Source organism: Sarcophilus harrisii, chromosome 2 (genome assembly GCF_902635505.1).
Source record: "Sarcophilus harrisii chromosome 2, mSarHar1.11, whole genome shotgun sequence".
NCBI classification, from domain to species: Eukaryota; Metazoa; Chordata; class Mammalia; order Dasyuromorphia; family Dasyuridae; genus Sarcophilus; species Sarcophilus harrisii.
The window spans coordinates 8,875,922-8,889,483 of NC_045427.1; the positions used below are offsets into that span (position 1 = coordinate 8,875,922).

General features: G+C 48.0%; 1 protein-coding gene across 4 annotated transcripts in view; it reads right to left on the bottom strand.

Moving 5' to 3' along the window:
- The window catches only part of LPIN1 (lipin 1), a 67,292-nt gene extending 57,160 nt beyond the window's left edge, over nt 1-10,132 (bottom strand). For 2 of the 4 annotated variants that reach the window (XM_031949620.1, XM_031949619.1), the window contains exon 1: nt 9,780-10,130. In XM_031949620.1, the coding sequence (XP_031805480.1) occupies nt 9,780-9,941 (162 nt within the window). In that variant the 5' untranslated portion in view covers nt 9,942-10,130. Of the gene's footprint in view, nt 1-9,779 lie in introns of all 4 variants that reach the window. The other 2 variants (XM_031949622.1, XM_031949625.1) reach the window with 2 other exon arrangements.
- Between the last annotated feature and the right edge of the window lie 3,430 nt (nt 10,133-13,562).

The window sequence follows — 13,562 nt, forward strand, 5'->3', positions numbered from 1 at the left end:
CCCATGTCACCTAAATGCAGGCGGGACGGGGCAGCCCAGCTCCTGACTCCGGGAGGGTCATCTGAGACATCCCCCTGCCTCCGCACCCGGCCCAGAGGGAAGAGAGGGCGCTCGGGCGGTGAGCCTCCAAGGTCCCCGGCCAGGGCCCACCCCAGGAAGCGGCAGCCGCCCCCTGCCTCCTGGGCCCAGGCTGCTCCCCAGTCAGGAGGGAAGGACCAGTCCCTGCCCCCTGCTCCAGCCCGGGGCGGCCCACCGGACGGGCGACCCCTTCCCCCAGGGACCTGCTGGCTCCCAACCCAGCCCCGGAGTACCCAGCTTAAAGGCAAGGCAGTCTGGAGGATGAACAATCATTGCCTTCTAATGAGACTGACTTGTTGGGCAGGGACAGACTAAAATCTGTGATTCCATCGATGGGTGATATTCCTAGAATGGGGATTCCCTCTCTGTGAAAATAATAGGGCAGAGTGTATAGAGCATTTATGGATTCCCTTTTAGTATGATTGAATAAGCACGCATTAAGCACTGGCTGTATGCCAGGTGGCGTGTTGGATGCTGCGTGTTCAAAGGAGCGACTGTCCCTGCCCCAGCGGGACCCACCCTGTGAGCTGGCTGTGGGAGCGAAGAGAGGGAGAGCCTCTGTAAGGACTAGGACAATCCCGGAAGACTTCCTGTAGGAGAAGCTGGGCTTTGAAGAACCAGTATTGTCAACAAGTAGACCATACCAAGGCTATTCTGCATCCCTTGACTGGCCCCGAAAAGATGTTTCCCCTTTTCTGCCTGGAGAACCAAGGGATGACCCAAAAGGGTGCAGATTGTGGCTCGGTGTTCAGGAGCGCCTCAGATCAGAGTTGTGTAAAAGTAAAGTGGGCTGCTTCAGAAGGTAGCGAGCTCCCCGCCCCTGGAGGGGTTCCAGCAGAAATGGGGTATGGCCCCAAGGGGGCCACCTCATCTCTAAAGTGGGTACGTGGCACCTCACAGGGGTGCCATCGGGAGAGCACTCTGGGAACTTTCAAGAGGCAGAAATGGGAGCTTTTCTCGGGGATCCCAACAACCATTCCTGCTGTGGACCGGATGCATCAGGACGGGAGAGCCCCCTAACACGGGAGTCCATCCCACCTCGGGGACCCCCAAGATTCCATAAATGACAAGACTGACCACTCAGTACCCCCGGGGCTCCTTTGCCTCGGGGTACGATCAGCATTTCACAATCAGGCCCCAGACTTCCTTCCCCACCTCATCCCACAGACTCTCTCCATCCAATTAACCTTCTTTCCTCCTCAGAACAATGGCTTCTACCCCTGTTCCCGGCAGACTGGAATCAGGAAGAGCCGAGTTCAAAGCCAGCCTCAGCCCCTTCCTAGCTGTATCACCTCAAGCAAGTTGTTAGCCCCTGTTTGCCTCAGTTTCCTCATCTGCAAAATGGGGGTAATAGAGGCAAAACTATCTTAAGTAGTTTTGGGGCTTTCCATAATTTAGCAGGGTTGTTGTGAGGATGAAACGAGATCGTATTTGTAAGTGCTTGGCACAGTGCTTAGCACATAGTAGGAGCTTAATATAGGCTTATTCCTTTCCCTCCTCTATGTTTTTGCAATAGCTGTACCCTATGCCTGCCATTCCCTCTCAGAATCACACACTTCCTTCAAAGCTCAGTCCACACAGAAACTCTGTGCTTATTTCTAATCCTACCAGTTGGTCACGCTCCCTCCCAAACTTACCTGGTCTTAATTCTCTAAATTCTCTATATCCTTTTTGCAATATTTATACATGTAACTAGCATACATAATATGCTAGTTATATGATAATAATACATATTATAATATATATTATATTATATATAATAATAATATATATATAATAACCATTATATATATAATATATATAACCAATATTTATATATTATGTTATATATAATAATATATATTATATATATATATAATAACCAATATAATAGGTATTATAATATATAACATAATATATATTATGTTATATATTATAATACCTATTATATTATATATAATAATACATATTATAATATATATTATATTATATATAATAATACATATTATGTTATATATTATAATACCTATTATATTATATATAATAATACATATTATAATATATATTATATTATATATAATAATACATATTATGATATATATTATATTATATAGAATAAAACCTATTATAATATATATTATATTATATATAATAATAATATAAGAAGAAAAATAAGTTACATGTCACACCTATTGTCTCTCCTGAAAAGATTCGAAGTTCCTTGAGAGCAGGGCCTGTTTCATTTGTAGGGCTTAATACTGTGCCAGGCATATAGTAGGTGCCTAATAAATGCTTTTTTGATTAGTTATTGGTTCATTTGTTCCCAGAGGCAGCTAGCTGGCACACGAGTTAGAGCGCAGAGATTGAAATCAAGGTGCTATGGGTTCAAATCCTGCCTCAGACACTTATCAGATAAGTAATATCCTACTGTGCGCCTCAGTTTCCTTACTAGCAAAATGGGAATAATAGCATTCAAGTCATAAACTTGTTATATATATATATGTGTGTGTGTGTGTGTATACACATATATACACACACACATAATATATACAAACATAATATAGGATATATATATAACAACCTGGTGACATGAATGCTATTATATATATAACATATATTATTATATGCAAAGTGCTAGAAAGCTGCTCGCTAATTTGTACTCTTTTACAGATGAAGAAATCGGGGCCAAAAACTAGCCCAAGGACACACAATGTTGGAACTCTGAGGTCCGGATTCGAATCCCGCCTCCAAATTCAGCGTTCTTGCTGCAGTCACCTTCCTGACTCAGAAAACTAACCCCATGACCCCAGCGGATCGTTGGGCACACTTAGGCGGCACCAAAATGAGACACAGGCCCCGGAGTGGGCTCTGAGCCCCGCAAGGAAGGCCCCGAGCGGGAGGGTGTGGAACCCCGGAAGCCGGGCCTGCTCTGGGGCACTTCCACCCACCAGACCAACTGGACAGGTTTCCTCAGGCAGGCACACACACACCCCGTGTGCAAACACAGACCAGCCCCAGCCGTGTCCTGGACCTGCCAAAGCACGAGAGCCAATCAATGGCTACAGTGGAAATCCGCTCGCACTATTTCCCCCCGAGCCTCCATCGATGACCTGCAATTTCCCAAAACCGATCCTCATGGAGGGCCCCAACCCAGCTGGCCCTGCATCTGGAGCAGCCCCGCGGCACCCAGGGACCCCCGTCGTCCCCTCCCAGGCCGGGAAGGAAAGGGAAATACGGGGCTGCCAAGCAAGCTCTCCTGGAAGGCTCGAGGAACGTCAGAGCCTGAGAGAACCTTAGAACATACAACATCGGGCGTGGGAAAGGTCGCAGAACATGGAACAGACAATGTCCAATTTGGAGGGGCCTTGGAACATAGAACAGAGAATATAAAAGTTGAAAAGGGCCTACAACAGAGAATACCAGCATTAAGAGCTCAGAACATAGAATGGAGAATGTCAGAGTTGGGAAAAGTCTTAGAGTACGGATCAGAAAATGTTAGGAAGGGTTTTAGAACAGAGAAGAGAGAATGTCAGAGGTGGGAAAGAGCTGAAGAGCACAGACCGGACAATGTCAAAGTTGGAAAAGGCCTTAGTACATAGAGTTTAAAAATATCAAGAATTGAAAAGAGCTTTAGAACAGAGAATATCAGAGTTAAGGAGGAAGTGGGAAAGGCCTTAGAATTTAGAACAGAGTATAACTTAGTTGGGAAGGGGTTTAGAATAGAGAACACAGAATGTCAGAAATGGGAAGACCTTAGAACAGAGAAGGAAGGAAGCAGGAAGGGAGCAAGCATTTATTAAGCACTTAATATATGCCAGTCACTGTGCTAAGCCCCTTAGAACTTGAAACATAGAATGTCAGAAGTGGAATGTGGACGTCAGAGCCTCAGATTTAGAGTTAAGAGACAGGTTAAAATCTCTCCCTTTTCTCCAATGTAAATGGGTACAAGAATGAGTTTTATAAAACACTTTACCTCAGAGTCTTGTGGTAAGAAGAATACATTGTTAAGTTCAAGCACTGATTTAGTGCCTACTGTGTGTACAGGTGCTGGAGGTTGACATGGGTATTCTTGTTCTGGGTGCATAGTGGGGGCTCCGAGGTGGTCCCATAGTGCACAGAGTGCTAGACCTGGCATTAGGAAGCTCTGAATTCAAATTCAGTCTCGGGCTCTTACTAGTAAGTTAAATCACTTCTCCCTACCTCAGTTTCCTCATCTGTAAAAGGGGGATAATAATAATAGCATCTATCCATTAGGCCACAGTGCCCCCCCCCCAAGACATTTACTTCAATAACTGAAGGACTCCTCACTCAGAGGGAGCCTTCTCTTCACTGAGAGCTGTTTTTAGCTTGGATGATGGCTGTGGCCAGAAAGCTCATGCCCTTGCAGCCACCCCAAGCTTAGCCATCCTGGTCTGTGGAGGGGGGGCAGGTGGGAAGGCATCCCCAGCTGAGAACTACAAAAGCAAAGGTGCAAGGTGAGAAATCCCAGCTCTTCTCCAGAACATGCAGAAGGCCCAGTCTGGTTAGAGATCAATCCAGGAGATCTTGGGGCCATCCTTTGGGAGGGAGACGTGTCCTCAAGAACTGGGGCAGGGGAGGAAAGGCCAGCCTCAGGCAAGAGAAGAAGGCTGGGGGCTGAAGACACAGATGAAGGAAGCCAGGACTACTCACTCGGAACCTCGTTCATCTTGGAGGAAGGTGCGCAGTGGTTTGGGAAGAGAAGGGTCAAGGGGCAAAGCCTGGTCCAGCCAAGCACGGCTCATTCCAGTGTCCAGCTGACGAAGCTCACAGTGATCACACTCTTATTTATTCCCAATACTGGCTCCTCAGTGCCCCCAGACATCCCCACGAAGGAGGAGGACCCACCCCCCACCCCAACTTACAGCTGTGACCGCCTGAGGACTGCAAGCCCAGGCTTTTTCCCCCAGTCTGTCTCTAACCTCCTCCTGGGGTGTTTTAAAAACTGGAGGTGGGCCCCCTGCTGGGCCTTCGAAATACAAAGACAAAATCAAACATATTCTTGCCCTCAAGGAGAATTCAGTCTATTTGCATTTTCAGATCAATGAATTCAAGATAATCTGAGGAAGGGGAGAGCTTTAACAACCGGGGGTGATTGAGGAGGCTTGCTACAGGAATTGCCACTTTTGCAGAACCTGGAAGACAGGGAAGGGCAAGAGGGAGTGCATTTTAGGCATGGAGACAGCCTGAGGGAATCATGGAGGTAGGAGATGGAAGAAACGTTAGGGAGCAGCAAGTAGGCTAATTAGGCTGGAATATAGGGTAGTGAATATCTGGAAAGAAAAGCCTGAAGGAAAAAAAAAAAAAAAAGAAAAGAAAAGAAAAGAAAAAGGAGGGGGAAAAAACTAAAAAAGAAAAAAAGAAAGAAAAAGAAAAAGAAAGAAAAGCCTGAACCAGGCTGGGATGGCACTTGTAAAATCCAGACAAAGCCATTTGCATTTTGTCTTAAAGCCATTGAAGCTTATTGAGATCCTGGCTGTCACTTTAGAACAATCTTAAAGTAAAGCAAAGAAACTTGGAAAAGGTGAATAATTTTCCCTTTAATACACCCTCATTCTCCATGTATATGTTCTCCCACTACCCAAACTCAATCTTTTCTGTTACTCTTTCCTTAGAACTCTCCTGGCCAATCCAGTGGTTAAAGCATTGGAGTCAGAAAGGCCTGAATTCCAACTGGCTTTGGACACAACAATTGTGGGATCCTCTTTATTTCAGTTTTCCCATCTGATAAATGGGAGTAATAAGAGCATCCAGGACTCAGGGTTGTTGTAAGGATCAAATGAACTACTAATTTTAAAGCATTTAACACAGTCCCTGGTACACAGTGAGCACTATATAAATATTAGCTGTATGTTCTCATTATTATTGGTGCAGAGGACCTGGTTCAAATCCAGCCTCTATTTTCTGAATTACCTGTGTGACCCTGAGCAAGGATTTTCCTTCAGTGGAGTAGGGAAAAACTGGAGAGAGGGAGAACAATTAGAATCCTCTTGAATTAGTCCAAGCACGAGGTGATAGGGGCTTGAATCAGGGTGGGGGCAATATCAGAGGAGAGAAGGGGAATAAATCAAGTACAATCTAGAAACTGTGGAAAAGAACAGATCTAGGAGGAGAGAGAGAATGAGAGGGAAGCCTGGTGGCCGGTGAGGAGATGGACTCTCAGCAGTAATAGGAAAGGATGAGAGAGGGAAAGACAATGAGCTCGGTTCCATTTTCATTCCTCTTCCAACCTTTCAGTTTAAGCTATCTATTGGACAGCTGGAGCCTCAAAACTAGTCAGCAAAGTAGTTAGGGCTGGATGGATAGAATGAGAATCACTAGAGAGGGACTAAAACATATGACAATGAGTAGATAAATAAGTAAAATAAAGTATAGAGGGATAGAAGGGGCCAGGACACAGCCTTTGGAAGCTATTTCTAATATAACCTGGGGTGACCAAAATAAAGATTCAGCAAAGATGGAGCAGAGAGGTAGGACGAGAACCAGAAGAAGGAGATGTCCCTAAATCTAGGGCAAATCCAGGAGCATAAAATATCCCCGGTGTCCAGGGCTGCCAGGAGGTCAAGGAGAATGAGGAACAAGACTGAGATTTGGCAACTAAGAGACCACTGGTCACTTTGGAGAGAGAGCAGTTGAATGAAGAGATCAGAAGTGGCTTTGAGAGGATTAAAAAGTGAAAGCATAGAAAGTGGAGCCATCCATGGTAGAGCGGTTTCTCTAGGGGTTTAGGCCAAAGGGCAGAGGGATTTGGGATGACAGTTGTGGGAATGGACAGGTCAGACGAGGGGGAGACACGGGCATCTTTGTGGACAGTAGGGAGGTGGTCACTAGATGGGGAGAGTTTGAAGATAAGTGAGAAAGTGGAGGTACAGAACAAAGGGACATGATTTTATTTGCTTGATTCTACTTAATTGTTAAAAAACAAAAGGGCCCTAACTTTTAGTCTTGTGTCCCAGTTTCCATGTTCTACAGTCCCTATTTTAGAGTTCCTTTCTGCTGACATTTCTTCCCTCTCCCAACTCTAACACTCTAGGTTCTTTGCTTTTAATTTGTACTTAAAGGTTTCTTTCCATCCCAGCTTATTGTGTTCTAAGGTTCAGCCAGGCTTTGACATTCTGTGATTCCCAGAGACTTTCATCACATCCAGTGAAATTTAGGCTCTGGGGAAAGCATTGGTCCATAATTCCACAGTTTTCAGATGGTTCCAGAAGGAGACAGGCTAAATTCAGGCCACGGGATCTAGGATCTGTTAATTACCAAATCCCAGTGACCTCCAGATTGGGCAAAGCCTCAGCTCTCAGATACAGATCAGCAAAGGACCTTGGGAGGTCCCTGCCCAAACCCTGCCTAAGTTCATACTGTGACCATTTAACCAGGGAAAGAGAAGGCTTGGGGGGACAAGGTTTCTGCCTCCAGGCTTTTTAAGGGCAAAGAATATGTTTTAATGCACCCCAAGTGAGAACGGACTTAGGAGTCTCTCACACCAATGAAATCCAAACCTCTCCCAGTCCTGCCCACCAGATAAGACATTTTTCAAGGTAGAAAGGCCAGAGACTGAGGCAATCAGAGAAGGCTTCCCGGGGGAGATGGTATCTGTACTGAGCTGGGGATTTTAGGAGATGGAGAGGAAGATAGAGGGCAATCCTGGCGTGAGGTCCAGCTAATTGAAAGAGAGGAGATTGTGGGGCTAAGACTGGATGGAACCTAACATTCTCTAAGGGGAACAATGTGAATTCCACCTGAGAAAGATAATCGTGGTTGTCTGAAACCAAGAGGAATTCTGTCCCTTCCCAGGAGGCACTAGGGACTAGGAGTCAGTCTTGGGCTGTGAGGATGCTTCCTTTAGCAGCCGCATGGAGGATGAAAAGCACAGGGACAAGGATCAGGGACCAGAGGAGGAAGCCATGTAACAATTAGGTGAGAAAGCACAGGAACATGAGTCAAAGTGGTGACCGTGTGCTTGGGGATGAGGGGCCGGATGGGAGGGGGACCACAAAGCTCGACAGATCATGCTTAAGGGCAGCGTGATGGAGACAGGCCGTGTAGGAGAAAAAGGCTCATCAGGGATGACGGTAACCTTGAGGATGGGCACCTGGGCAGCGGGGGGGCACAGCCTTGCCCTAGAGAGCAAAAGGAAGTTTGGAGATGGATGGCCATTTTGGACATGCTGAGCTCAAGGTGCCATTGGATGGAGCTGTCTAGGTGATAACTGCAACCTCGTTTGGAACTTAGAATACAGACATATAAATGGAGAGAGAGAGAGAGAAAGAAAGAGACAGACAGACAGAGACAGAGACAGGCAGAGACAGAGACAGGAGAGAGAGAGAGAGAGAGAGAGAGAGAGAGAGAGAGAGAGAGAGAGAAACAGAGAGGCAGAAAGACAGAAAGACAGAGACAGAGAGACAGAGAGAGACAGAAAGACAGAGAGAAACAGAGAGAGAGAGAGAGAGAGAGAGAGAGAGAGAGAGAGAGAGAAACACAGAGGCAGAGAGACAGAAAGACAGAGAGACAGACAGACAGAGAGAAATAGAGACAGAGAGACAGACAGAGAGACAGAGAAGAATGAGAGAAAGAAACAGAGACACAGAGAGACAGAAAGAGACAGAAGAATGAGAGAGAGAGAGAGAGAGAGAGAGAGAGAGAGAGAGAGAGAGAGATGGATATAGAGAGTTGGAATATCAACGATAGATGGAGAGGTAAAGAGATAAGAGACAATGAAAGGAGACAGAGACCGTTGAATTGAACTGGCCCAGCCGAGCCCTTCCTCATGAGGGTCTCTCCCAGTCCAGTCTCAGAAGGAGCCCAGAATGGCGGCCGTGGATGAGGTGGGGCCTCGGGTGGCCTCTGGAAAGCCCAGTGTGTCCCCGAGAAGGGAAGAGCTGATGGCAGACCCGGCTTCTTTAGGCCCTTAAGGACGGCGGGCAATGTTATGTCTGCTTTTAACTCCTTCCATAAGGGCAGTGCTGAGTGTCCGTTAGGGGTCAGTAAGAATGAAGGCGTCGTTCGCCCGGCTCGGTTGCCGGCCCGGGCCCGTCCCTGGAGACCTGAGTGAGACCCTCCTTCAGACCCTCAGAAGCAGCAGGGACCAAGCGAGGAGTGAGCCGGGGCGTCCCCATTTCCTGGGTGCCAGAAGACGGGCAGCCCTTTGAGCACCGCCCAGAGACCACCAGGGCTGAGGGGCTCTAGGGCAGAGAACGACCGCCAGGGAGGGCCTGGACACAGGACAGAACGTCAGGGCAAGGGGAGAACATGGCGTGGAATGCCGGAGCTGGAACGCGTCCTGGGCATTTCTTAAGAACCCTAGGTGGGGCAGGGGGTGGCACAGGGGGTGGCGCACCGGCTCTGGAGTCGGGGGGAACGGAGTTCAAATACCGCCTCAAACACTGGACGCTTACAAGCCGCGTGACCCTGACTGCCTCGGCCTCTCCCAGAAGCCCTACTATGTGCCTGTCACTGGTGTAGGCCCTGAGATCGGAGCTCCCCTTCTCCCAGAAGGGGAGACGTCCCCATTTCACAGGGGGCCCCGGAGCTGGCTCGGGGGCCTGGACTCCCAGGCCCCCGGCTCTCTGCCCCACTGGCCGCCCGTGCCCCGGCCCCTCAGCCTGAGAGCTCTGTTCCCGACCGCAGGAGGGGCCCGGCAGACATGTTTGCCGACGGACTGGCTGAGGGCAGCCCCGGGGAGGGTCTCCTGGGCAGCCTTTTACCTTTTTTCTCAGAAGAAAGCCTCGTGTGCCCCACGCCCTGTGCCCCGCGTAGGTGCTCTCTGACATGGCGGGAGGCGCTTGGTCCCGCTTGTTCCACAGTCTCAGCCGTCGATGCCAGTGCCGAGGGTTCTCCTCCCTCTGACGCTGTCTCTGCTCTTGCATTGTCTGCCCTGATCAGCATGGCAGGCTACCACCGAGTAGCTGGTGCTGGGATGGACATGGCTCCCTCTCGCCCCTTCCGGCCCCTTCCTTTCTCCTCCCGCTCCGTTCTTTCCCCTCGATCCACCAATTCTTAGTCCTCCCATTTTTCCTCTTTCTCCATCTTCCTTTGGCCCCCTCTTTCCCTCTAGAGAGGGCCCAGGAAAATGATGCATTATTGCCTGGCAGGATTGTGACATCAGCGCCCAGTGGGGCCTCAGTGAGGAGAAAGCTTTGAAGAAAGGCTGAGGGGGCTGGAGGGGGCAGAACCGGACCGAGACGGGCTCACCCTCGGGGGGCCATTTTTACCAAATGTTTCGGTACACGTCCTGGAGCATCACAAATACTGGGACTTTGTGATCCTCGAAAAACACTTCCTGAAAAGAGTCCGAGGCTTCCCCACAGGAGCTGATCCTGGGCTCCTCGACCAGAAAAAGGCCTGGGGTCCAAGGGTCTTCTTGTGGGTGACTTTGGGAACACTGCTTAAGGGCCTACTATGCGCCAGGCACACAGTATGATACTATACTATACTACTATATATACTATTATACTACAATAATTAGATAATGACTGATAATACTTATCTAATAATTATCTGATACAAATACTGTCTTATTTGATCCTCACAATAACCTTGGGAGTAGGAGCTACTGTTGATCCCAATTTACCATTGAGGAAACTGAGGCAGACAGAGGTAAGTCATTTGCCCAAGGTCATACAGCTAGTAAATTTGTGTCTAAGGCTAAATTTGAACTCAGATCTTCCCAGCCCCAAGCTCAAAACTCCTTCCACAGTTGTTGAGTCATGTCTGACTGATGCTATTGGATTTTCTAGAGTGATCTGTCATTGTCTTTTCCAACTCATTTTACAGATGAGGAAACTGAGGTAAGTGGGATAAAGTGACTTGCACAGAGTCACACAGCTTGTAAGTGTCTGAAGTTCTGGAGACCGGAGGACATGGGTAGTAGTTATTACTATTAATAGTAGTAACCTCATTTATATAATGCTTCATGTTTGGCAAATGTTTTCACGTTAATCTCCCAACAACCTGGGAGGCAGGTGCTATTATTATCCCCATTTCCTCACCTACAAAATGAATCACATTCCACTGAATGACTAAAAACGTGAAAAGGCCACAGTGTCGTGACAAAGGCGAACTGCCCCGACTCCCCACCCGGCTGTGCCCTAGGAGCCGGACAAACCTGTTGCCCGATAACAAGCTGCCAACATTTACAGCAGCACTTGTTTATACGGGCTCCGTCGATCTGTGGCATCTCATTTAATTCTCCCAACCATGGCAATGAGCTGCTATAAATTTCTCTTTACAGTTAAGGAAACTGAGGCTGAGGGAGATTCACGCCCATTCAGAGACCTGAGGGGGTGGAGGATGAGCAATAGCGGGATGTGTCTTGAGCTCCCTGTATGGTCTAATCCAATCTGTACATGAAAAGAGATCCACTGACTGAAACCGGAGGCTGTGGGTGGATCCAGCCCCAGCCCTGGCCCTCCCCACCTGGGGGAGCTTGGGCCAGCCATTCAGCGACTACCTGAGCCCCCAAGACTACTGATCTCCACACCCAGTGGATGAGGGGGCTCCATCCCTCTCTTTGGGGTCCCTCTGCCCCCATATGATAACCCTACTTCCAGGGTCTGGATCCAGAGCTGATCACACAGAAAAACACTCAGCTATGCCAAAGCAGGGATTACGAGGCCTGTATGGGTGCCTAGCCAAACAAATGGAAGCTTAAAAACATCCGGGAAGGACAGGTGAAAGCCACCCCCAAAAAGCAACAGGCGAGGATTAAACAGAGCAAGCCACCGAGGGCGAGTGCAAGAACCACGGGGGGCGGCACCCGGGCAGAAAGTCTCACTTCTGAGCTCTTCCTCCATCTGGGCTCTGCTTCCTGCTAGGACGGGGACACCCAAGCTCACAACAGCTGACCCCTCTCTTAAGCAATTTCTTAAGGCACAGCCCACATTCCAAGTCCATTATCAGCCCACCAGAACTCCAGGGAAGGCCTGGGACCCCCAGCTGGCAAAGCAGCTGCCCCGAGTCTGTACTCATCAATAAAGCAATCAACCGACCAGTGAGCATATATTAAGCTCCTACTGCATACCAAGGACTGTGCTAGGTCCTAGGGATAAGAAACGTAAAAGGAGCTCGTTCCCAGAGGCATCCGCTTTGCATCTCCAGAGTCATGATGGACAGGCCATAAAAAGTGGAATCAATTCTAGGTGCTGATGGATTATCGATTCAGACACATGTGGTGTTCCATAGGTACCTGTCTGCAATCTCCTTAAGGGCAGGGATTTCCCTTCTGTCCCTGGCACAGAGTAGGTACTGAATGTGTGCTTGTTGATCGACACCGATTGCAGATTGGATCATGGCACCCTAGGCTAGCGCTGCCCCCAACTTTTACAGAGAAGGACCGAGGCCCACAAGAGTAACACGGCTTGCCCAAGGTCACCCAGATGCCAGAATTCGAATCCAGGTTCCCTCCAACATCAGAAATCTTTCTGACTTAAGTGGGAGTCATTTGAAAATCATTCTCAAAATGTAATTTTCTTCTACTTAGAGGACTGACCCCATCCAGAATGTTGTATTTAATTTCAGACAAATCATACCTTCCCCAGCACCATGTTCTTTTTGGCCCCTGCAGGGACACTAGGCTCCACACAAGACCTCCCATTTCCAACCTCCAGGCACTTTTCCTGGCTGTGCTCCCTCCCAGAACGCCCGCCTCCCTCATCTCTACCTCCTGGCCGCCTGGTTCAAGTGCCACCTTCTACAAGAAGCCTCGCCGACTCCCTCTGATCCCAGTGCCTTCCCTCTGAGGTGATCTCTCATTTGTTCTGTCCATGGCTCCCTCGTCATTGTTGTTTGCACATTCTCTCCCCAACTGGGCTGTCAACCCTCAAGAACAGGGATTACTTTGGGCTTTTCTTTGTATGTCCAGGGCTTAGCCAGTGATCTCTCAGCTAAGCCCCGGACATACAAACCTGAATTCGGGTCTCTTGGTACCAATTCTCCACTCTTCCATTCTGCCAGGCTGCTTATCCCAGCATGTAATCAATCAATCAACATTTAGTATGTACCTACTGTGTACCAGGCCCTGGGCTAAGTGTTAAGACTAAAAATGAAACATCCTTCTCTCAAGCAGCTTTCATTTATGGGAGGGGGTGCCACAAGATAGTTTATTTATGTATAATATATAATATAATTTATATAGATTATATATAAATATTATCTATAAATTAGGGAAATATATAGAATGAATAGGAAGAGAATTAATACAAATACATAAAAGGGAATTAGGGAGACAGGGCCCTGGCAGCTGGGGGGAAGGGGACGGGAGTTAAAAAGGCTACATGTAGAAATCGAATGAGAAATGTTAGCAAGGCAAAGGGGAATTAAAGCAAAATAGAGTTCTAGAGCAAAGATCACCTCCAACATGGTGATTGTTGGCTCTCCAAAAATGCAGCAGATTGGCCTAATCCAACTTGCTTTGACCTTTCTCCAACTCAATCTGGGGCAGCTGGTTTCTAAATTATCGGTTTCTCAATTGTGAAATCTTACAGAAGGAC